We start from the raw sequence: 25,731 nt of genomic DNA on the forward strand, positions 1-25,731 counted from the left end.
ATAAATAAATAATAATAATTACCCGCGCTAGAGCAATGAAACGTGTGCAGTTTGATTTCGGTGTTTTCTTCCGATCCCCCAAGGTAGTAATTTAGGCCCACCGCTATTTTTGTTTGATCAACCTTTACGGATTGAATTCATTACAATGAACATTTGTTAAAACTATCATACTGATTTGGTTTGTACGGTCTAATAAATTGTTTATTTTTTATTAATTTAGTGTTTGGATTAAAAGATCATATATGTACTTATTTTATGAGTCCTTTTTTATCCTGTTTTTCCTTACTCAGAGAATAAAAGTTCTTTTCTTTTTTGCATGTTTTTGCATCTTTCCTACTTATCTTTTTGTCTATTTTCAACTCTCCGTTTTTCATCGTTTATCTTTTCGTCTTTTTCATGCTTTCATCTTATGACTTTTCATCTTTTATTCGTTCACTTACTATATCGTGTCATCTTTTCTCCCTTTTGTTTATTAATTTTTTCGTCTTTTGATTTTTCATTTTTAAATTTAATCATTTTAATCAGTTTCTCTTCTTTTTATCCTATCTTTTCATCTTAATTTTCTTAACTTTTTCAATCCTATTTTTTCATTTTTTGATCTTTTTATCCTTTTGTGTTTCCATCTTCTTCTTTCCGGCTATTCATCTTCTCGTTTCATTTTTTTATTTTGTTCCATTTTTTATTCTATTAGCTTTTTATCATCTCTTCATTAATATATGCCCATCAAGATTTCATCACCATTTCGTTATCGTTACATTATGTTTCATCATCTTTTATTTATCATCTCATCTTCTTTTCAACATCTTTTCACCATATTTTTTACAATTTATCATCAATCTATCGCGGTATCATTCGATCAAAACTGGTTGCAGGATGGAGAATGTACCCAGCAAGAAAAAAAAACGTGGCGTTACTAGTCTTTCTGCTGCATCCAAACTATTTAAAAGAGTAGTGAGCAATTTTTTTCTTGCTAGAACAAAATGCTATATAGTATGGTTCCGATTATATCTACACCCGATTAAGTCAGCTTTTTTTCTATTATACAGTAATGTTCCGATTTTGTCAACTCCCGATTTTATCCGCTTTTTATCACGATTTAGTCAACCTATAAATTTCGCTTAACTTTTGTGCTTTTAAACATGATTTATAATACTTTTCAGCCTGTTTAAAGCTATTCTGATTCTCTGGAGAGAGTTTTTGAATAAAATTATGCCTTTTTGCGAGTTATTGGGGTCAAAATTAGAGTATTTTTATAGTAAAAGTTCTACAGTTCCTAAACAAGCAAAGATATTGAGTTATACTATATTCAGCAATTTTGTGTATTTTTACTATTTGTACAACTTTGTTAAACGGAACAAAGTCATACAACAACTACAAAAACAGCTAAAATAAAAAAAACCGATTTCAACGATTTTTCATTTATGAAAAATAGGATTTTTCTATCTTTGCTGAAGAGATAGAAGATTACTGCCTTCAGCAAAATTTCTTGTTATAATATGCTGTAAAACTTTGCAGAACACATCAATGTGTTATGTTGAAACTGAAGAAAAATAAATTTTTTATTGCACTTTTAGGAGGATTAATCAAAATTTGAATTCCGCTGGACCATAGAACTTCTAATTTTAAGAAACTCTTCCAAAGCTTGTATAAACCTAAAACCAAGTTTTCCCGCTCAAAGCTAATGCGCACCAAAAAAGGTTCTGGACCAGTGTGCTGTGCCCGGTTCATTGAGCATTCGGTTGAACAATTGAGGGTTAAAAATTAATTTTTAGTAGAAGTCTTGGATATTGCAAGGTCTTAAGTCTTAAATTTTGAAAAAATTTTGAACATTTTTTTCCCGATTTTGTCAGTTTGCCCATTTTGTCAGCCCAAAATTCAACATGGAGTTGACAAAATCGGAACATTATTGTATCAGCCCCAAAAATATTTTTTGTTTGTTCCTTTTAAAACATTTAATGATTCCTTTGAGGTCATATGAACAACCGAATGAGTGTTTCAGGCTTTTTAACCCTTTATGGGCCAGGCTGCACAGTGATCCGTACAGCAAAATACGTAATCGCGTGAAATTACGCCGTAACGCAAGATTTTTCGCATATGGTGTCTTTGGCAATATTTCTTGGGATAAAAAAATCCTTCATTTGACAGGAACCATTATGTTCCCCTTAAAAGTGAAATACGAAAGTTATTTTCTCACCTATTTAAGATACAAGTTTGATGCCTTCAGCAAAGATATAAAAAATGACAATACAAACAACTTTGTCAAAGACATCATAGCTGTATCTCTTCATATAAATTAGCTATGAAGCGTCATTTGTGGACAAACCCTTAGGAACAGTTTTTTGTCCCTAACTTATTCTGGTCAATTTTTACGTGTTCTTAGTGTTCCAGAAAGTTATCTGTCTTACTAAAATCCACGTTTTAGTGGAAGATTATTATACGTTATTTCCTAAATTTTCCGAGCTATTGAGCTTTTTCGGTGAAAAATAGTACTTTTTTGAACTCGAATATTTCGCTGATCAAATAACTCACACATAAAAGTACAACAAAAAACCTGTAAAAGCCAGTATCAGTTGTCTGTATCTGATTGTATCTTCAAAAGTTACAGTTCTTTTAAAAAGTGCTTTTTACATACAAATTATTATATTTCGACAACCAGAAGAGATAGATAGTTACTATATACGACAAAGTTACTTATTTAAGCATGTTCTACAACTTTTGTAAAGACATCCTACTTTTGGTACGCATTTAAAACTATTTTTTTAATCATCCTAATATGTTGAAACATGACCCCCCTCATAATGCAAAAAAAAACATAATTTATACGTAAATTACTACTTGGCATACTTTGAGCAAACAAAAAAAATTGTGTTTCCGATTTTATCAGTTTTCCAATTATATTAGCCTAAAATTCACGGTGGAGCTGACATAATCAGAACAATACTGTATCTCCACCGACCAACAATGGATTTATGCCTGGACGATCCGCAACCACTAACCTTCTAGATTTCACGTCTGCTTGTTTATCCCACATGGAACAAAAGGCACAAATTGATGTAATCTACACGGGTTTAAGAGCTGCGTTGGATCGTATAGCCCTTTTCGACCGGCACGTTTTTTTTTAATTTTGTGGAAAATTGTTACTGCGACACAACTATTTACAGAACGTATTTAACTATTGTGATACGAAGCGTAACTATTCGGGTAACATTGCCCAACTTTTACACATAGTAGGTTGTATGAACGATTCTAGGTAGAATTTTTAGCAAAAGCCTTCACCTACACAATTGTGTAGGTTGGGGCCTAAAGGGATAGAAGATCATAAAATACTGCTACAGAAAATTTGGCGACTTGGCGCATCTCGGCATTTTACGAAATGGCTTAGTTCCTCCTACCTATGTGGCCGAGTTCTACGTTCTATCTTTCGGGTGTACCTCAAGGCAGCAACATGGGACCTCTTCTGTTTTTGCTGTTTGCGAACGGTATTGCTTTGCTGCTTGGAGTTGGATGCAAGCTGATGTTTTTTTTCTCTTTATTTTCGATATTTTCAGCCGTGTGCTGGTTCATCTCATATACAAGCTAATGTATTGAATGCAAGCTGATGACTGGAAATTATATTCAGGCGTTCTTCCCATAGACGATAGTATGGGATGCTTCAATGACTCTTGGATGTGTTTGTTGGATGGTGAAGAAAGATTGGCTTGTTTCAAAAATCGTCTCCCAGTTACTATCGTGGTACGATGTTGTTTACTAACAGTTCGATACGAAGTCTATCGAACAAAAAAGCAGAACGCCAAATTCTGTTGGAATGTACCGCGAAGATTTTGCTTTGCTTTCTTTAACTTTTTTTATACTTTTATCATCTTTTCGTCATTACTTTATCATCATTTTACGATTTTTTCATCATGTTTCCATCATTCTTTTTTTGCATCTTTTCTTCATGTTTTTGGCATCTTTTGATTACATCTTTATCATATTTTTAACATATTTTCGTCATGCTTGCATAATCTTTTCTCCATTTTTGATCCTCCTCTCATCTGTTTTTGTTTTGTCTTTTCACCAACTTGTCATCATCTCTCCAAAAAAAATTTCAACATCGTTTTATCGACTTCTCATTTTCTTTTCATCAAGCCTCCATTATCTCATCATCATCTTTTCATCAGGTTTTCGTCATTTTTTCAGCACTTTTTCACTATATTAGCGTTACCTTTTTATCATCTCTTTTTGTCGCTATATTTTTGTCTATTTTTCATTACCTATATATCTTGTATTCATCATCTTTTAGGCATGTTTTCATCATCTTCCAGTTGGTCTCGAGGTACGAGGAGTTGTTTGCCTTCTGGTTTTTTTTTTGCTCGACAGACTTCGCAGCCATCTGTTAGTATACAGTATCGTACGACAAAACCAACTGGCGTTGAGTTTTTTTTCTTTTTAAACTTTTTAACAGAAGGTCAAGTTTCGATAAAGAAATGTAGCACCTAAGCTTTGCTTTTCTCATACTCATCATCTTTCTATCATTTCTCCATTATCACTTTATTATCTTTTCATTATCTTTTCACCGCCTTATAATCGTTTTTTTTTTTCATAATTTTTTTACTATTCTTTCATCATGTTTTCATTATCTCTCCATCAATATTTCAAAATCTTTTCATCATATTTTTTTATAATTTTTTAACCATTTTTCCAGAACTTTATTATCCTTTCATCCTCATTTCATCATATTTTCGTCATTACAGTAATGTTCCGATTTTGTCAGCCCCATGTTGAATTTTGGACTGACAAAATGGGGAAACTGACAAAATCGGGAGTTTTTTTTTTCAAAATTCAAGACTTAAGATCATGCAATATCGAAGACTTCTACTAAAAATTAAATTTTAACCCTCAATTGGTCAACCGAAAGCTAAATGAACCGGGCACAGCACACTAGTTCAGAACTTTTTTTGGTGCGCATTAGCTTCGAGCTGGAAAACTTGGTTTTAGGTTTATGGAATCTTTGGAAGTTTCTTTAAATTAAAACTTCTATCGTCCAGCGGAACTCAAATTTTGATTAATCCCCCTAAAAGAGCAATAAAAAATTTATTTTTCTTCGGTTTCAATATAACACTTTGCTGTGTGTTCTACAAAGTTTTACAGCATATTATTACAAGAAATTTTGCTGAAGACAGTAACCTTCTATCTCTTCAGCAAAGATCGAAAAATCTTATCTATACCTATAAAGAAGGATTTCTGTCTGTCTGTCTGTCTGTCTGTCTGTCTGTCTGTCTGTCCGTATGTTCCTTATAGAATCGAAAACTACTGAACCAATCGGCATGAAAATATGCATGTAGAGGTTTTTTGGGGCCAGGAAAGGTTTTAGTGATGGTTAGAAACCCCTCCCCCCACTAAGAGGGGGGGCTCCCATACAAATGAAACACAAATTTCTGCATAACTCGACAACTAATCAAGCAAATAGAACAAAATTTGGCATGTGGGTGTTTTCGGTGACAAGAATTTATTCTATGGTAAATTGAGATCCCTCCCCTCTTTATAAGGGGAATTATAACTCCTCTCCTCTTTAAAAGGGGGGGCTTTCACACAAATTTCCTCATAACTCGAGAACTAATCAAGCAAATGAAACCAAATTTGGCATGTGAAGGTTTTCGAGGGCAAGAATATTTTCTATAGTAAATTAGGACCCCTCCCCACTTTAAGAGGGGGGGCTCCTGTACCAAAGAAACACAATTTTCCTCATAACTCGAGAAGTAATTAAGCAAATGGAACCAAATTTGGCACGTGGGTGTTTTTGGAGACAAATTTTTTTTCTATGATGAATTGGGACCCCTCCCCACTTTAGGAAGGGGGGCTCCTATACAAATGAAATGCAAATTTCCTCGTAACTCGAGAATTAATTAAGCAAATGGAACCAAATTTGGCATGTGAAAGTTTTCTAGGGCATGAATATTTTCTATGGTGAATTAGAACCCCTCCCCACTTTAAGAGGGGGGGGGCTCCTTTACAAACGAAATACAAATTTCCTCATAACTCGAGAACTAATCAAGCAAATGGAACCAAATTTGACACGTGGGTGTTTTTGGAGACAAAATTTTTTTCTATGATGAACTGGGACCCCTCCTCACTTTAGGAGGGGGGGCTCCATTACAAATGAATTACAAATTTCCTCATAACTCGAGAGCTAATCAAGCAAATGAAACTAAATTTGGCATGTGAAAGTTTTCGAGGGCAAGAATATTTTCTATGGTGAATTAGGACCCCTCCCAACTTTAAGAGGGGGGCTCCTATACAAACGAAATACAAATTTCCTCATAACTCGAGAACTAATCAAGCAAATGGAACCATATTTGGCATGTGGGTGTTTTTGGAGGCAACCATTTTTTCTATGATGAATTAGGACACCTTACCTTTTTAAGACGGGGGGCTCTCATACAAACGAAATACAAATTTCCTCATAACTCTAGAACTAATAAAGCAAATGGAACCAAATTTATCATGTGGGTGTTTTTGTAGGCAAGAATATTTTCTATGGTATATTTTCTATGGATTTCCCCACTTTAAGAGGGGGGGGGGGGCTTCTATACAAATGAAAAACAAATTTCCTCACAACTCGAGAACTAATCAAGCAAATGGAACCAAATTTGACCTGTAAGTGGTTTTGGACGCAAGATTTTTTTCTATGGTGAATTGAGACCCCTCTCTTCTTTAGAAAGCGAGTTATGGCCCATCTCCCCTTTAAGAGGGTGGGCTTCCATACAAATGAAATGCAAATTTCCTCTTATCTCGAGAACTAATCAATCAAATGGAACCAAATTTGGCATGTGGGAGTTTTAGATGGCAAAAATTTTTTCTATGGTGAATTACGACCCCTTCCCCTTTTAAGAGGGGTGCTCCCAAACAAATGAAATTCAAATTTCCTTATAACTTGAGAACTAATCAAGCAAATGGAACCAAATTTGGCATGTGGGAGATTTTGGAGTCTTGAATTTATTTTACGATAGTTAGAGACCTCTCACCCCTGTGGTAGGGGGATATGGACTCTCATACAAATAAAACAGAAATTTTTGCGAAACTCAAAAACTAATCGAACTCGAGAAATCCATTAAACATTAGTCAATAACAAGACCACAAAAACTATCTATAGTAACACTAGATCATTCAGGACGAGACGGTCGCGAGTGTTGCCGGTGACCCGCCGTCGGAAGCGCCGCCCGCTGGGGGGCTTGCAAAACTCGAGATTGTGACAAAGATCATCCGAGATTCATGATGTATGTACAACACAGGTTAATTTGTGGCAATACGAAGTTTGTCGGGTCAGCTAGTTTCTCATAAATGAAAAATCGGTAAAATCAGTTTTTCTATTTTAGTTGTTTTTGTATTTGTTGTATGACTTTTTCATGTTTTACAAAGTTGTACAAATAGTAAAAATACACAAAATTTCTGAATATAGTATACCTCTATCTTTGCTTGGTTAGGAACTATAGAACTTTTACTATAAAAATACTCTAATTTTGACCCCAAATTTTTAAAAGCACAAAAGTTAAACAAAATTTATAGGCTGACAAAATCGGGACGAAAAGCTGATAAAACTTTTCATCATCTTTTTATCATCATGATCATCATTTTTTATCTTCATCTTTTAATTTTTTATTTTCATCGCCATTTCACCGTTTTTTCTTTCTTTTAATTTTTTTACCTTTCAGCTCGGCTTGCATTTTAGTCCGCAGAGTAGGAAAATGCACTTTTTCCGACACACACATAGACAAACAGACGAGACACTCGCATTGATTCCATGGTTTATGCAAAAATCACTCATTTTTCAAAAATCGCATCTTTCGTAACATGGTCACACTGCAGCGCGCGCATATGCCTAACAGAGGGTGCTAGTGTGCAAGCAAAATGTGTAGGACAGTGGTTTTCTTCTATGTGTTTTATGCCAGTTTGGCAGTGACAATAGGTTTGAAGCATCATATTGTCCGCCATCAACGATTTTGTTTAAATTTTCATTTCTTTTGAACAGAAATATTCGCTTTTTCTTAAAAAACGTCTCCCTTTCGTGTTTTTTTCTTTAAAAAATGTGGATATTTTGTTCTAGAAAACAGATCTTTGATTCTTTTGGCCTCAATCTTTTCATCTTCTTTGATAAAATTATCATTTATCTTCACTTTTCTCCGTTTTTCCTTATTTTCGTCTTCTTTTTAATAAGGCCATTACAAATATTTAATAAAGTTTTTCTCCTTCCGGTGTTTGGCGAAAAAAACAATCAGAATTTTTAGTCGAGCAAAAAGGTATGAGTTTTAAGCATTTTCACATTACGTTTTAAACGTGAAAACCAAATCTATTGTTGCTTTTAATATATATGTTAACGTTAACTCAACTCGTACACTCATTTTTCGAGTTATTTTTTTTATAAGGTACCCCGGGGCAAGTGGGATTACGGGATAAGTGGGAACGGAGCTCATAACTCTCTTCAACCTCATTTTCTTCAACCGAACCTTTCTAGAAATGAAAGATACAACTCAAATGCGTGTATTAAAATTATAGATTAATTATAACAGGCATTCCAGACATCAAAATTGAACTTTAAAGTTGAGCGTTATTTTCAATTTGCGTTGTAAGTTTGATGCACCTTTCTATAAATGATATTTTGGCCACAGGCTTTACGTAAAAGTACATGTTTTTATTTTACATAACAGTAAACATAATGAGTGTATTAACAAATGACGCCCAAAAACTAGTTGTTTAATATGACAAACGGCATTAAAAATGGGTCGAAATAAGGTCGGCACTTCAAAGCACCCGGGTCAAGTGGGACCTATTAAAAATAAAGTGTTTCAGCACAAAACTTCCTGTCTTTTTACATACATTTTTTAGATGAACTACCGAACATTTTCAGTTCAATTACATAATATTTATAACATTAAAACTTTAAAATAAAACCGAAAAGGACTAAACCAAGGGGCCCCAAAAAAGAAGCCCATATGCACAGCTTATATATTCAACTACATCTCATTACAATAATGCATTACAGCGTAATTGCTCACGATCTGTGTTTTTTATAAATTATAAAGTCGCCCGTTGTGATCTGATTTTGTTACGCTATTTTTGAATGAACCCTTCGTACAAATATTATTTTTGATTGCTTCTTGGAATGCTTTAACATTGCTGTATATTAACTTACACAATTTACTATTATTTTATGCTTTTTAATCAAATTCGAATATAGGTCCCACTTGCCCCGGTAAATGGGTCAAGTAGGACCTATCGCTATAATTTTGAAAATTCTCTTCCAGATTCATTTCATGTAAATTGATAGGCCTTTTTCGTAATTAATCCTTCGAAGTGTGATACCACTGAAGAGTTTCTGTGCTGAAAGAATTTTGAAATAATCATAGGTATAGAAAACACAGTGGAATAAGCACAAACTATGCATTTTTTAGGTCCCACTTGCCCCGGTGTACCTTATTTTGTTTTCTCATTTTTCATCTCTTCCCTTTTCATCTTTTTATCACAAATATTTCTACCCTGTAGGTAATATTTATTCTATCTACCTTATTACTTGTGCCCCTAAAGGCTTGAATAGGTAATTTCAATTGACAAACACGGATTTTTCATTTAATAGGTAAAGCAAAAGCCTCCCGTTAGTCCTAGGTAAGCCATTCTTTTTGCTGTATAAAAGTGGATAACATTCCGTTGAGGAGCATCAGTTTCGTTGGAAACAACAACAATTTCATTATTTGTTATTAAAAGTTGTTAAGCCAGATTAAAAAATAACCAGCTTAAAAATGGCCAGCAATTCCATTAAACTGCAATCCTCGGACGGCGAAATTTTCGATACAACCGTCGACATCGTCAAGTGTTCCGGAACGGTGAGAACCATGATCGAAGCTCTACGTCTGGACGGTACGAAGGAGCAATTCGTTCCGCTGCCGAACGTAAATGCAGCAACACTTCGGAAGGTACTGGAGTGGGCCACCTACCACAAGGACGATCCGGCACCGATGGAAGATGCGGAAGAAAACCGGTCGGACGATATCTGCCTGTGGGATCAGGATTTTCTGCGCGTCGATCCGACTACTCTGTACGAGCTGATTATGAGCGCCAACTATCTGGAAATCATGCCTCTGCTGGACGCTTGCTGTAAAACGGTGGCGAATATGATCAAGGGTAAAACACCGGAGGAGATACGGCAGACGTTCAACATTAAAAATGATTTTACGCCGGAAGAGGAGGAACAAATTCGCCAGGAGAACGAGTGGTGTGAACAGAAGTGAAGTGATAGTTTTGTATGGTGGAATTCATAAATAAAAATGGTTTTATTCGAAAGATAATTCTTTTTAATTAAATATAATATTTTGTATATGACTATTCTGGAGGCCAAAACACGGGTCCGTTAGGAGAACGATTTGTCCGATATCATTTTGTAGTAGATGTGGTCCCATGATTCCTCCAAACTTTCGGGTTTTGACATTCTGTACTGAATTATGACGGTGTATGCTTGTAAATAGTAGATCACACCTTCCCCCTTTACGGTGAATAATGTAAAGCTGAAATGAAATGAGTAATTAATTCGATTAATTAATTAATTAAGTAATTCAAAAGAAATATCTAAAAGAAATTCTTTAGAGATACAGTTGTCCAAAAATAGTGTACTATCAACCTGCTTTTTAAAAATTCATATCTTTTGAACGTTTAAGCGAATTTATTGTTTCTAGCATCAAACATAAGGTATTTTATTGAGATCTTTGCATTTACAACAGTATTCGTTTTTTTATTTTCATAATTCCAATTCAAATTGTTCATTTAGAGTTTCAACTAATGGCATTTGCATTGTTACGCATAGTATCGAACTCGCGGGAACAAGCAACGCTTGTTCTTGCGCTAATATCAAATTCTTGTTGATTTCCAACAAGAAAACCTTCTTGTTGGAAATTGATATTTAAATAATATATTTTCAATGAAATTTTAGATTAAAAATTGAAGAATTGAATGATCGTTACACGCAGCTACAAGCAGAGGACGGACAACGGTGACAAATAACAAATAACTGTTTTGTGTGTCAAATGTTTTGAGTAATTCTCGCTGAAACGGGGCCACTACGGACACGAGGTCTTCAAATATTGGAACTTTTGCGCTTAATTGGTTGAAAATAGTTAAAATAGTAGTAAAAAATAAGAATTACACTTTTGATACCTCGAAATAGTGAACTGCTCGTCGTTCGCCAAGGGGCCTCATAGCTTAAAAAAAATTGAATTTTGAGCAAACCTTGAGATCTATATAATGTGATATTTCATAAATTTGCTATGAAACAACTAACAAATGGCCCGGTTCTGTAAAGAAGAAGAACGGGGCTTTCAAATGGAATAAAAAAAATTTTTGGCGGCCATCTTGGATTTGGTCGCCATATTGGATTTTATCGAAAAATCGCCGTTTTAGCCATGAGCCCCCAATCGATTTTCATTTTAAGACCACCATTGGAAAGCTGAGAAAAAATGCTATAAGAAATATTAATAAAATTAGGTGTGCAATGGCATTAACTGAATAAAACAACTAGTTATTTGTAGCAAGGTTCACAATTTTCATATAATTATTGTGATATTTCCGAAATTTGCTATGAAACAAACTAGAAACGACACGGTTTTGTAAAGAGGTGAGGTAGGACTTATAAACGAAGTGAAAAATAAATTGGCGACCATCTTGGATTTGGTCGCCATGTTGGATTTTATAAAAAAATCGCTATTTTCGTCATAATCCCCCCAACTGATTTTAATTTCAAACCCACCATCGGAAAGCTGAGAAAAAATGCTGTAAGGATCATTCATGAAATTACATGTGCAGTGGTATTAAATAAACGAAACAATTAATTGCCTGTATCAAGGTATACAACCCTCATATAATGGAATATCATATAATTGAAAATTAGTTGTTTTATTCAGTTAATGCTATTGCATACTCTACTTGATGAATGTTTCTGATAGCATTTTTTCTCAGCTTTCCAATGGTGGTCTTAAAATGAAATACGGTTGGGGGGCTCATGGTGAAAACGGCGATTTCTTGATAAAATCCAATATGGCGACCAAATCCAAGATGGCCGCCAAAAAAAATTTTACTCCATATGGAAGCCCTGTTCTTCTTCTTTACAGAACCGGGCCATTTGTTAATTGTTTCATGGCCAATTTATGAAATATCACATGATATAGATCTCAAGGTTTGCTCAAAATTCATCTTTTTTTGAAACTGTTAGGCCCCTTGGCGAACGAGGGGTTCACTATTTCGAGGTATTAAAAGTGTAATTCTTATTTTTTAACCATTTTCGACCAATTAAGAGCAAAAGTTCCAATATTTGAAGACCCCGTGTCCGTAGTGGCCCGTTTCAGCGAGAATTACTCGTTTTCTGATGATGCCCGAAATAAGTAGGCAGAAACGTAAAATTCAAACATATTTCTGCAAACGACTTTCACCGATAAGCATCAATTAAAACAAGACAAGGACCTTCAGACGAGGCCCTGGTCAGTTGTATCTATTTTGTGCTGGAGTTTCTCTAGGTCCTAGGTCCTAGGTGCGCGGTTGAGCGAAACCATCCTGACAACGCACACGCTCAAAATTGACCGGTGTGTTTTCTGGACAGACTCTAAGACCGTGTGCAGTTGGATCCGCTCTGATTAGCACAAATTCAAGCAGTTTGTTGCGTTTAGGATTGGAGAAATCCTGGAACTGACACGAACGACGGATTGGCGGTGGATTTCAACGAAGCTCAACATTGCCGACGTCCTGACCAAATGGAGTCGGAATCCGATACTACAGAGCGACAGTGAGTGGTTCGCCGGTCTATCATTCCTGCACCAGTCCGAAGATCAATGGCCATCTACCGATACGCAGATTGGTGACACTACCGAGGAAGCAAGGGGGCTGGTGCTGTTTCACGAAGTCTAACGAAAACAACGAAAGATGTTCGCGATGGATTACCTTGCTGCGGGGAACAGCATATGCATTGCGATTTATAAGCAACTGCATTCGCAAAAAGAATAGTAAGCGGATCATCACGACGAAGGCGACAGAAAGGCAACGGCTGCTGATCAAAGCTCAGTACTTTTCGGTCCAAAAGCCTCTTAGCCAGGAGGAATTCCAGAAGGCCGAGATCGTTCTGTGGAAACAAGCGCAGTTCGACGGTTTTCCAGACGAGATGAGTGTGTTGACGACGAACTTGACACTGAAGCCAGGGCAGCAACCCGAAAGGATAGCAAGATCCAGCAGCATCTATCAGCTAACACCGGTCCTAGATCAGGACGGAATTCGACGGATGGGCGGTCGAATGGAGACGTCGATCGACATGCGGTTCGATAAGAGATTTCCCATCATCCTCCCTCGAAAGCACGGGGTGACGGGAAAGCTAATTCAAGTTTACCACGAGAAATTCGGACATGCCAATCGGGAGACCGTGGTGAATGAGCATCGCCAGCGGTTCTGGATCCCGAACATCCGAAGTACAGTTTTTCAAGTAACGCGACAGTGCATTTGGTGCAAAGTGCATCGCTGTCTTCCGGTAGCTCCGTAGATGATTCCGCTTCCGATCCAGCGGGTAACACCATGCCTTCGGCCATTTAGCGCGGTGGGCATAGACTATTTTGGTCCCATCGAAGTGACCGTCTGCCGGAAGAAGATGAAAAGGTGGGTCGCAGTGTTCATCTGCCTAGCCATACGCGCGGTACACCTGAAAGTCGTCCATACCCTCAGTATCCAGTCTTACAAGATGGTCATCCGGAGGTTCTGCAAAGCACATGGAGCTCCGACAGAAATCTTTTCGGACAATGCTACGTGCTTCCGAGGTACCGCCAACGAGATGCAGAAAATCCACTACGCATGTGCAGAAGCTCTAGGCAGCGCATCGACAGCATGGCATTTCAATCCGCCAGCCACACCTCGCACATGGGCGGAATATGGGAGCGGATGGTGCGGTCGGTGAAGGAAAGCATGAAAGCGTTGGATGATGGACGCACCCTCACAGATGAAATGCTGCTGACGGTCCTTGCGGAGACGGAAGATGCGATTAATTCTCGACCGTTGACTTACATGCCGCAGGAGTCAGCCAACCAAGAAGCGATTACCCCGAACCATTTCCTCTGGGGAACAGTCTGGTATTTATCGTCGACGGGAAGAACCGGAAGTGCTGGACCAGAGGCATCGTCGTCGAGCAGGTGTTCCGGGGAGCAGACGGACGAATCAGGCCAGCGAACGTCCGAACGGCTGAAGCAGTATTCCGTCGTGCTATAGCCAACTTGGCGGTTCTTGAGGTAGGTTACAGTAAATCCTGGACTTCCTGAAGACCCTCCGGATGTTTCGGGCTGGGGTATGCCGACGGTGAAATAGTATGAACCCTTTCAACTGGCAGCGACGTGACAGCGGGAAGGAATCAAAACAAGAAGGAACCATTACGATAGTGAGTGAGAAAATTGGAACTTTTTCGGAAGATTATTTGCTAGATTAGTGAAGTTTGGAATCGAAATTGTTATACCTATTTAAAGAAGAAGTGATTTCGAAGGAATGCTTGGTGGTAGTTTGTGATTATTCATCTGTAAGTAGCTGAAAAGAAAAAAAAGGTTGTTGTGCGCAACCTGTGAAGAAAAAATTAGTAAACAGAAAAATAATCGTAAGTAAATTGATCAGATTATTCCAGTGATTAATTAGTGAACTGTAAAATAGGATTCAGAAAGCAGGCAAAAACAGTGCGCGGAGATAAGAATTTTCGGATGATTAAAGATTGGTAGAGGAAATCGTGAGTGCACGGAGGGAAAAACATAGGCGAAAACTATTTATTGTGAGTTGTGAAAAGAAATAATTTGTAACATTAATAAACTTCCAAATTTCAGTTTGAGCTGTACAACAAAATACTACTACAAAAAAAGTTTACCGTTCTATCCGAACACCGTATAATTTAATAATTCGATGGAATATTTCTGAGATATTCTGCTACAAGAAGAGAAAAGGTCATTTTGTACAGTCTTCGAACATTCCTGCTCCCCTATATCCACTTGAAATTATTTTATGAAACACAATTAAGTGAATTGCTTCATTATTCGGTCAACTATTTATTCCTGACCGCATTCATGCGTGCGTTCCATCTAAATTGCCACTCGGATTTGCGTGTCGAATAAAGCTTCCCCCAACGCCCGTTCGACTGCGCTTTCGCACGAAAGGGTTGCGTGATTCGCAACTCCTCCTACGGTAAAACATTGCGTGCGTACGTTCCCGAAATCCGTACAAATCTCATCCGATAAATTGGCTTTGAAAGAAAGAGTTCATAAGCTCGTTTTTTTCGGGGGGAAAAAGCACCCCCATTTTTTGGAGCTAAATTGGAGTTAGACTAATTTGTGCCTTCCCGGTAGCTTCGGTAGCGTTTCCGTTTTTGCGGGCTGCTTAAATTTACCGCTCTTTTAATTCGTCTATTTATTTTTCTTCCCCAACAGTACTTTCGTACGCTCAACACACGCGTATCGGTTGTATATATAGAGACGTGGCAGGGCCAGAACCAGGCACAGATCGACGGTGGCAAGGATATTAGTAAAGCAATATCTAATTTTAATGATTATACATCTAGGAATTTATATAAAATAGATAAGGATACGACGCAGCTGCTAACGTAAGTAACTTTTCGGCAATTTTCATTTATAACATTTCTAATTTTCTCTTTTCTGCATCATTTCCCATCAGGGGTGAAACGTTCGCCGGCGGCGAAGCGGGCATGTCCGTGCCGGAAACCGTCTGCACCCCGAAAGCAGTCGGCATTAGTGTAGATATCAATACGTACGAGCCGCACCTGCTTGCGGGAACGATGGCGCACATGATCGGACACAACATCGGCATGGGTCACGACGACAACCGTAAGTACTGCCCTGCATCCCAACGACAGTCAACTTCAGCTTCCAATTCATAATCGTTAAAAATAGCCCAACTTGTGCGGGCGATGCGATGATGCCTTCGTTCTCTGTTCTTTCTCTCTTTTTCTTTCCTCGCTTGAATTTCCTTTCCACGAGATACAACTTATTCCATGAATTGCACTTTCATGGCTTCCTTTCAACCTTGTATCTATTTTAAATAATACCCATATCCGATCCTCACAGGCCACACAATGCCATTCGCCGGAAGCGTCTCCATTTCGCTCCCCGGACTGCCTAGTTGCAGTGGCTGTCAGCCCCCTCCCCAGGCTGGAGTAAAAAGCTTGCATCCACACGTTCGCACAAAAGCAATAAAAGATCCACCACAGAACTCTTTTGTGTCTTCACCATTGTGAAGCAGCGTTACCACCCATTTACCCCACCCATCCCCCACCGCTTTTGCCTTCAATTCCACATACTCATCGACATCGAAATCCACTCGCACCAGACTAAAGCAAACTCGAATCAATGGCTAACAATAGCATGTGTGACCTGCAATGCACACATACAAACCTATAGACACACACACACATTTATCTGGTGGCCATCCTTTCAATGCACTCTGCCGTGCACGGCCCTAGCCAGCTCTCGCATGCTTTCCCTTTCTCGTTGCTTCCGGTTGGATTGTTTATTTGCCGACATCCACCATTTTACCTACAGCACGTGCTTATCCTCTCTCTCTTTCGATCCGCTCTTTCAAGCCCTTCCATAGTAGTAAGTGCGTATGGTGCTGTCTGTACTGCGCTCCGATGAGGTCAAGATCCGTACTGTCCGAATATGGTGTAGAACGACAAGAGGTCACTATCCAAAACGATCCCATGCCGGACTGTGGCACGCTGCGCTGCCACTTGCCTATCCCATCCACACCGAACAACGGAGAGGAGGACCTCTTCGGAACAACACCGGAGACCGGTCACAGACAGTGCAGCGTGTGCCCTATTGACGCTATGGCTATGGCTGCTGCTGCTGACGCCGATGCCGATGCTGATGCTACTGCTGCAACTGACCGGAAAGAGGGGTCCTTCTGAATGAAGCTGAAACTGAAAGAATTGACCTGATCAGTGCTGCACATCTCGTACCCATCATGATCCGCATATAAAATCCATTGGCTCGCTCGCACAGGCTCGGTGGTGGTGGGCTAGTGACATGAAAATTGTTTCCCATTTATTTCTGTTCAGCCTTTTTTTCCTCCCGTAGCGTGGTCCACCACCGTCGTCCGGTTGGCTGTGAAAACTCATTCATTCATCCAATTCTGCGGCAAAATTAATCCAGTTTTTTTTTCTTTTCTTCTCTTTTTTTTCATTCTTCGGCTTCCTTCACCGTCACCGGAACGAACGGACGAATCGACGAACGAACGAAAATCCACCCCAGGTGACGAGTGCATTTGTCGTGACTGGCACGGCTGTATAATGTCCCAGTCAATTGTCGGTTTGGAGAACGTCCAGCCGTATAAATTCTCCGAGTGCAGTCGATTGGACTATATTGATGCACTGCGGATCGGACACGGCCTCTGTTTATTGAATAAACCGAACGAGGTAAGTTTCAGAAGAAGGGACTGACCGACAGACAGACAGACAGACAGACCGTAGCCCAAGCGGTCTGGGTTAGGGTATCAGGGCTTCGAAAGGAGAGTGAGAAAATCAGAGGGTAAAGGGATTTTTTCCGCGCGCACCTGAGCTCCGTGTACCATGTGCGGGTTCGAGTATGTATCCGAATAGGGTTGGTTAAGTTTTTGAAACTGTGGAAATTTCAAATTAATGACGATTTTGATATAATATCAAATATACAACAAATATCACGAATAATGCCGCAAAAATGAATAAAAAATAATATAAATACGATTCAAAACTGACACAAAGAAAACACAAAACAATAAACCCATTTGGTTAACATAACATTTTCAGCTAACAATTGGGGCGTTGTGCCACAACAATTGGTTGTGCAGATAAAAAAGTGCAAAACCTCAAATTACTACCTGGCTTCGTAACGACATACGACATAAAAATCGATTAAAATCGGATAAAAATTAAGGAAAACTCACTCTAAGTAGCCAATTCCAGTTTTTTTGCGGTCTTGCTGACCAATTTTGATCATTAGAACCGTTATAAGTGTGTGATAAAACCCAAATTGTCGTTTGGGGTTTATCTATGGAAAACACAGAAAGGACAAAGTTAAAAAATATTATATATTTGATGGAAATTTTTGTCAGCATACCTATTGTTCTTTCATTTCTTTTAATGTTGACATTAATTGTTGAAGTTTTTGAAGCGTCTTAGTAGAATACGAAACCTAAAAATAAAAAAGAAGGAAACTTATCCAATTTAATTCTACTATGTGTATTTTATTCATGACAGATACGTATTTCGCCTACGACTTGCAGGCTTCCTCAGTGTCTGTTTTCGAAAACAGATTTTGTAACAAATTCGTCTCTTTTGTTCTATTTTTAAGTCATATTTTTGAAATGTTCTCTCAATAAAATGCCACGTTTGAGTAAAACTTCTGAGTCACTACCCGAGCAAAGTTTTAGAGCAAATTGAAAACAAAATTTGATATCTTGATGTAAGGGATTTCGAATACTCGGTGTGCTTTCATTTTGGTCGACTTAGCGGTTAAAATATCAAAATTGATATCAAAAATTGCACGCCGTGAAATTAAATTGAATACTACTTTTGCTATTAAAAATATCAAACGGAATACTAATCTTGCTGTTGCACAATATTAGTAGGAAAGCCGAATTAGATGTCATTTTACTATCATATCATTATCATTTTGCTATCATCATACAATTTGAAACAACCATTTTACTAGAAAAAAATTTATCTGAAAATAGATTAATTTAAATATTGAAGGTTTATTTACATCATAAATAAAATTTGTCAACACATTTTCTTTCAATAAAAATGAAAGCAAAATGATAGCAAAGGTTGATACATCATAAGTGCCATTTTGAGTTGGTAACAAAACATGTTTTCTAGTTGATATCAGCAGCAGAATATGTAATAATTTTGATATATTTTTGTTGTGAATCCTTGCTCGGGTATCTTGGCTTTTTCTGTTTTGTGTAAAATAGCTATCAATATGATGATACAAAAATATTGATGAATAGGTGACAAATGTCATTAAAAATTTCATGAAAAACTCCGCAAATGATTTAGAAAAAAGTGTCTCAAGGCAAAAAAGCAAAGCCATGGGCATAAACCGTCTTTAGACATTACCCTTCTTTATCGACAGACTTCGCAACCGATTGTTAGAGTACAGGACAGTTACGGGGCTAGTGCAACAATCCTACTAACTCTACCTAGCAGCACCGCCTAGTCCAGATTCGAACATACGACGACTGGTTTGTTTGACCAGCATCGTACCTCGAAGGGCGTTTCTCAAGGCGTTTTTATCAAATTTCTCCAAAAAAAGCGTGATAAAGCTGATTGGTTTTATTTACCAATTCAAATTTTTGAAATCGTTCTACAAGTCGTTCTTTGGCAGGAAAAGCCTACCTCTTTTCGATTTGCTGCAAAATAATTTTAAAATGATCGTGTAGGATGTGGAATTAGTCTCAGAAAACTGTTCGAAATCATACATCACGCATAGCACATTAGATCACCACGTGCGGCGGCGCTCAGGTTCTTACTCGTATGAAAAACAATAACAGCAAAAACAATGATCCACTTTTGCATGCATAATCCTGCAAAACACATGCCGTTTAGGTTTATCCGCAGGCAGTAGCTCTTAAAACCTGTAGTGTGCAAAGGATGCATTTTTGCTTGGACCTTCTAGTGTGGTACAAGGCAGTGCCGTAACTTGCCTTGTACGTTCTTGTAAAGGTGTCTGAATTAAAATCATTGTGTAACAAAACGAATACTTTTGGATTTGTTTACTTGCATTAGGTAGCCGACGCACAGAGGGCAACTAGGGCAAAAAGCTGGCCAAAATAAGAAAAACATTTTTTTCGGTTTTCCAATATAATATACATTTTTTGTATGCTTAAATAGATGCTTCACAAAGTACTCTTAGTCAAAACACGTAGAAACATACCTGTAAGTTTTAGCAGGTGTACAAACATTGACAATATTTGAAACATTTTTTTAAATCATCAAGCATCAGGAAACGGATTATATCAGTAGTAAACAAAAAGATTAACAAAGGCTATTTATAAAAACATAGGTTCATCATAAGTAATTCTAACTGGTTTGTAGGAAGAAAGGTTAAAATTTTGAAAATATGACTTGTTTTAAACAATTTTGTCAAACAACTATGCAATGCAATGCTTTTGCAATTTTGTGCCTTTTCAATGGTAAAAAAGTTATCAAATCTTGCATAATCTGGTCATATATTCTATGAAGGAATGAATCTTTGTGGTATTCTGAACAAATCGGTACGTAAAGCTCATCCGGAAACGTCCGGACTGGCATTTGCGACCCTTTTGAAAATTATATGTTTCACATTGTTTTCAAGGAAATATCAACAATTCGCATCTAGTTGCGTACTATCTTTGGTGCAAGATAATTCACTTTGAATACAATGGGCACACTAGCTATACTGTACATGTCTAGGGATTATGAGGCCATATCACAGCCATATATCACAGAGAAGACATCTGCGTTGATTTAGTGTCGAAGAATCAGTCTACTCCACTATCAACAATTTGGTATTAACCAATATCATTTTTTTATATGAATCAGAGATAAACAAGATACTCATTGATTTGCTCATGCATTTGTAGGTTTTGGAGAAGGCTGCAAAATAGCGACTAGAAGAAAAGCATAAGCTGCACTGATAAGTGAATTGAAATGACTAGCAATGGCACCAGTTTCTTACAAAATTAACTATTCTTACGGTTTGCTTCATATTCGAGCGAAATATTACTTAATACATTAGAAAATAATTTTGGCCAGCTTTTTGCCCTAGTTGCTCCTCTGTGCGACGGTCGGAAAATCTACAAACAAACTTCTGTTGGGCTCTTGTTGCTACACAATTAGCGAAGCCATAGCGAATGTCCGCTAGTACAGCGAAAACATTTTGATACTGCAATCGTTTTTAGAAACGTTCTAGAGAGACACGAGAAGTCTTTCTCGTTGTTGTTTCCCAAACGCGTCAGACCGTGCCCGACGCACGCGATGATATAGTATGTTATGCATGATGTATGAATTTGGGCGGTTTTCAGATACGAATTTAACACCCAACACCCAAGGGGGCTCCGTAGCCGCAAGGTTACCGAGTCTGGTTTGACAAGCGAGTGGTCGTGGGTTCGAATCTTAGTAGAATCAAACCATTCGATGTCCAGTGACTTTAGCATGGGTTTATTCTCAGCCGCCCCCACCTCATTTACTTTTCCTTCATGCTGAATTCTAAATTTACCCACTCTTGACAGCGCAAAAGTCCCTCCTGTAGTTAAGTGTACTGGTCAGAGGAACGAAGGAAGGGTAAACCCCACAATACGTACAAGCACGCGTAAAATTTAATACGTATATCGCTCATTCAATAGCGATTATAGCAAAAAGAAATGCAGTGCAGGTCATACAGCAAACACCCGGGCGATATCACAATAGATCAACCATACTGGTCGCAGTGATGAGTCCACACAGGAAAAAAAAAACACCCAACACAATACTTCTAAAATTAAATTGCAACGAAACTAAAAGAGATAAGCGTTTTTTTGTCGAAGAACGAATTGTAGAACGGTACTAGATCTTTGAATTGGTGCAAAAAAAAACAATCAACTTTATTACTCTTTTTGGGAGAAATTTGATGAAAACATCTTGAGAAATACCTATTTCAAAGCTTCATGCCTTTGAAAACTTACTAAATTTCATGAAGTAGGAAGTTTAAGGATACTTTTCAGTGATAATTTTTCTCTGTTTTCAAATCAAAGCAACAGAAATGAGCTAGCCAAGCACACCTTTTGTACTAGAGTTAATTTAAGGCAAACAGAACCGGTAATTAAAAATGTTTGATAATGATATTGAGATTTGACCATATGTGTAGAAGGATTTTTTCGTCAAATGTGGTCCTCTATCAACCCCCGAAATATTTACACTAAGCTACCTATCACCCTGTACCGTGCTGCATCACTATCCGGACACTTAAGCAGGTCACATTTTTAATATGCTCCGTAAAAATTAATAGCGCACCACTTCGATATTTGCTTTGTGCTATAGTCAAATTTAAAGTTTGAACTTTCGGTAATATATCAATTTAATGATAGAAACTCAATAAAATTCATTAAAATAAGCGAAATAAAATGGCTTGTCTTGTTCATAAATCCGGACACCTCAATCTGGTTGAATCAAAATCCGGACATTTTTCCGGACAGGTAAAATTTTCTCATATTGTGGTTAACAAATTATTGCCTACAAGTAAAAACGCATTAATTGTAACAATAAGCGTTTAATAATTACTTTTCTTTATTTTTTTACCTTTAATAACACTTCGTTGTCGTTAACAAGGATGGAAAAAACGCTTCTAGCAATAATAAACATACGAGCGATCTGATTCAGTTTTATTGACATTGTAAGCGATAAACAATTTGTCGTAATCTGTACAGAATATGACAATCTTCACAACAGATCTTGTTTATTGCTTGATCGTAGTGAAAAATATAATAGATACAGACAATCGATTGTGTGTAGTGTGTGCCTTTCGAATCAAGCAGTGCGGTAAACCTTTTTATCGCAACTAGGTGAGATCTAACTCTAATCGACTGCTGAGAGTTGTCACGAGAACAAAATCTTATGATCAATGCTGTCTGTCATGAACTGTACAGATTATGATCTGTGCATGTGGGGGTAACTGACAGATTTGATCCAAATCACTGATTTTCCATCCGTGGTTTTGGTAAATACCTGCCTTCCCAGAACGATGGTGATTAACTATTCCAAAGTTAAATAACTGAAAGCATTTAATAGAAAGTCTATTTTACAGTGAGTAAATTCGGTAGAAAGTCTCAGACGTATTAGTTAGTTTATTTAGATTTAAAACATTTTTTTAATAATAGGTTGTTTATTCATAATCTCCTCCATCTTGGCTCTTTGCGTCATCTGTCTTTCTTCGATCTTTCTGAGTTTCTCCTGTTCCCTTCTAATCTGCTTCGAATGCCTTTTCTCAATTTTCATTCTCTTCAAATTTTCTTGTTGCTGCTTCTCATTGGCTTCCGCTTGATACATCTCCATCCATTCGTCACTAGTAGCTACTGCTGGAAACGCACGCCATTTCCGGTGTCTCTTTCCTATCTTTGGAGGTAAATTCGTACTGGTTTCTGTAACATTTGAAGAAACAATGTTAGCCTGTTGAAGCTCAGATAACGATGATGTATTCCAATACGACTTTCTCTTCATCGTTTGAAAGGGCAGGCTGAATACCTTTTCGATTCCCAGCATATCTCGATTTCACCTTGTCCTCCAGCGAACTCTTTGGAATTGCATATTTAATAGCTGTTCCCCGGATAGAAGCTCCTTTTCGTACTGCAGTTACTGCTTGGTTCAATATCTCCTCACGCATTGCTTTAGAAAAAAGTTAATCAGTTACCATCAATAAATAGTTAAGCTGTCCGGATATAAAAACATCTTGATATCTTGGTTGAGAATCCGGACAGTGTAATTAATCATTAAAATAGACTTTATTTCAGCATTTTAATGAATAATACTTTCTCACTTGATTGAAACTTACTATTTGTATCAATTCTAAGCTTAAGAAACTGTTGTACTAGTGCTAATAAGTTCACAAAACCGCTAAAACTGAAGGCACTACTTCTTAATAATCCGGAACAACTCGAAGAAAACAGACACTGTTTGACAGCAACGTTACGTTTGGATTTATTTTAATTATGTCTCGCAGCCTACTTAACTTCCGCTTATGTTTAAACGATCTTAGATATATTTTAAAAGCTCTCCACATAATTACACCTCATAAATAGCATAAATTTCTATAACAATTAAGATAAATTTATGAAGGTGTCCGGATATTGGTACCGTCCGGATTTTGATGCAGCATGGTATATATACAGAAAGGCTGAAAATAAAGAGATGTAAAAGAACATTAAAAAATTGTCATAATAATAGTACGGTAGAGTGAAAGATGGAACAACAAAATAGCAGAAATAGTGCATGATAGAAGTAGACCAAACTCGTGTTTTTTAGTCTTCGACCTTGAAATGTGGTCAGGCATTAATATTAATATTTTTGAAACGGTGGTTCTACAATTGATGGAGAGACAGTAGGCGAAAGTAATGATTTTTTTTATGTGGAGGGGAAAGAGCGGGGCCACATGCCCTGCCGTGGGTATAGTGGGTTCAAATCCGGTTATAATCTTAGATTATAGCTTGGTTCGACCCATGCACCTTCCAGCATCGGACAAAAGGTAGGAGTCACAACGACTATTTGTTAAGCGTAACTACCAATAACCCCCCCCCCCCCACATTCCCGCTCTTTCCCCTCCATTCAAAAAAAAATCATTTCTTTCCCCTACCGTCCCTCCATCAATTGTAGAACCACCGTTTCAAAAAATATTAATGATATGAATCTATCTATTTATATAAGAGGGTTATGTCTGTACCGCAAACCAGGTCTCTGACAGGACGTCATAAGAGGCTTATTGGTAACTAAAAACAGGTCCCTGACAGGACGTCATGCTTTCGTAGCAATGGGTTGTATTCTCAGTCACCTCACTGGTCGACTGCTGCACTGCTCGATTGCTCAACTGGACTGCTCGATTCGATTGCTCGACTGGACTGTTCGATTCGACTGCTCGCCTCAACTGCTTGATTGGACAGATCAACTTGACTGCTTGCTTGAACAGCACGATTTAACTGCTCGAGTGTACTACTCGACTTAATTACTCGATTCGACTGCTTGACTTCCTACTCGACCCGACTGCTCGACCTAACAGCATGAATGAACCTCGACTGGACTGTTCGATTCGACTGCTCGACTGGACTGCTTGACTGGACAGCATGATTCATCTGCTCGATTGGACTGCTTCAACTGCTCGATGCAACTGCTTGATTCCACTGCTCGACTAGACTACTCGACTCAACTGCTCGACTCGACTGCTCGAATGAACTGCTTGACTCAACTACTCGATTGGACTATTCGAATCGGCTGCTCGACTCAACTTTTCAACCCGATTGCTCGATTCAACTGCCCAACTCGACGGCTCGACTCAACTGCTTGACCGAACAGCTTTATTTAACTGCTTGACTAGACTGCAAGATTTGACTGCTCGACTCAACTGCTTGACTTCTGTTTGATTCGACAGCTCGACTTAACTGCTCGACTGGACTACTCGACTCGACTGCTCGACTTGACTGCTCGACTCGAATGCTCGACTCGACTGCTCGACTCGACTGCTCGACTCGACTGCTCGACTCAACTGTTCGACTTAACCGTTTGACCCGACTGCTTCACTAAACCATTCGACTCGACTGCTCAACATAAGGGGGCATAGTACTTTTTCAATTTAAAAAAATCGATTTTTTTATTGATTCGAAAGATTAACATTTTGTGCATATGTGTTTGATACCGCTTCGATGAATTCCAAAAAATGACAGTTACAGCTATTTGTACCGCGCATGTCTGGAGCGATTAAACAGCGAATAAAAACTTCAACGCCGTTTTTCTCGACACCAGGTCTTCAAAGTCGATACCATAAATATCTCAAGAACGGCTCAAGCAATTCTGTTGCTTCTTTTTTTTTGTTTTAAAGCTAATAAAATTATCTTGTCTTTGGCCCATCCTTTTTTCGATATTGCAAATTATGTATTTTTTAGAAACGTTTAAAGTCAATTTTTCGACTAAAAAACTGTCTTTTGTGGTTAAAT

At 37.9% G+C, this 25,731-nt stretch overlaps 1 protein-coding gene across 1 annotated transcript in view; it reads left to right on the top strand.

The window, feature by feature from the left end:
* Positions 1-25,731, top strand: part of LOC128732897 (disintegrin and metalloproteinase domain-containing protein 30) — a 439,446-nt gene that overhangs the window by 289,000 nt on the left and 124,715 nt on the right. The window contains exons 7-9 of the mRNA XM_053826334.1: positions 15,453-15,625; positions 15,697-15,866; positions 17,292-17,455. Of these exons, the coding sequence (XP_053682309.1) occupies positions 15,453-15,625; positions 15,697-15,866; positions 17,292-17,455 (507 nt within the window). The remainder of the gene's footprint in view (positions 1-15,452; positions 15,626-15,696; positions 15,867-17,291; positions 17,456-25,731) is intronic.

Source organism: Sabethes cyaneus, chromosome 1 (assembly GCF_943734655.1).
Source record: "Sabethes cyaneus chromosome 1, idSabCyanKW18_F2, whole genome shotgun sequence".
Taxonomy (NCBI): Eukaryota; Metazoa; Arthropoda; class Insecta; order Diptera; family Culicidae; genus Sabethes; species Sabethes cyaneus.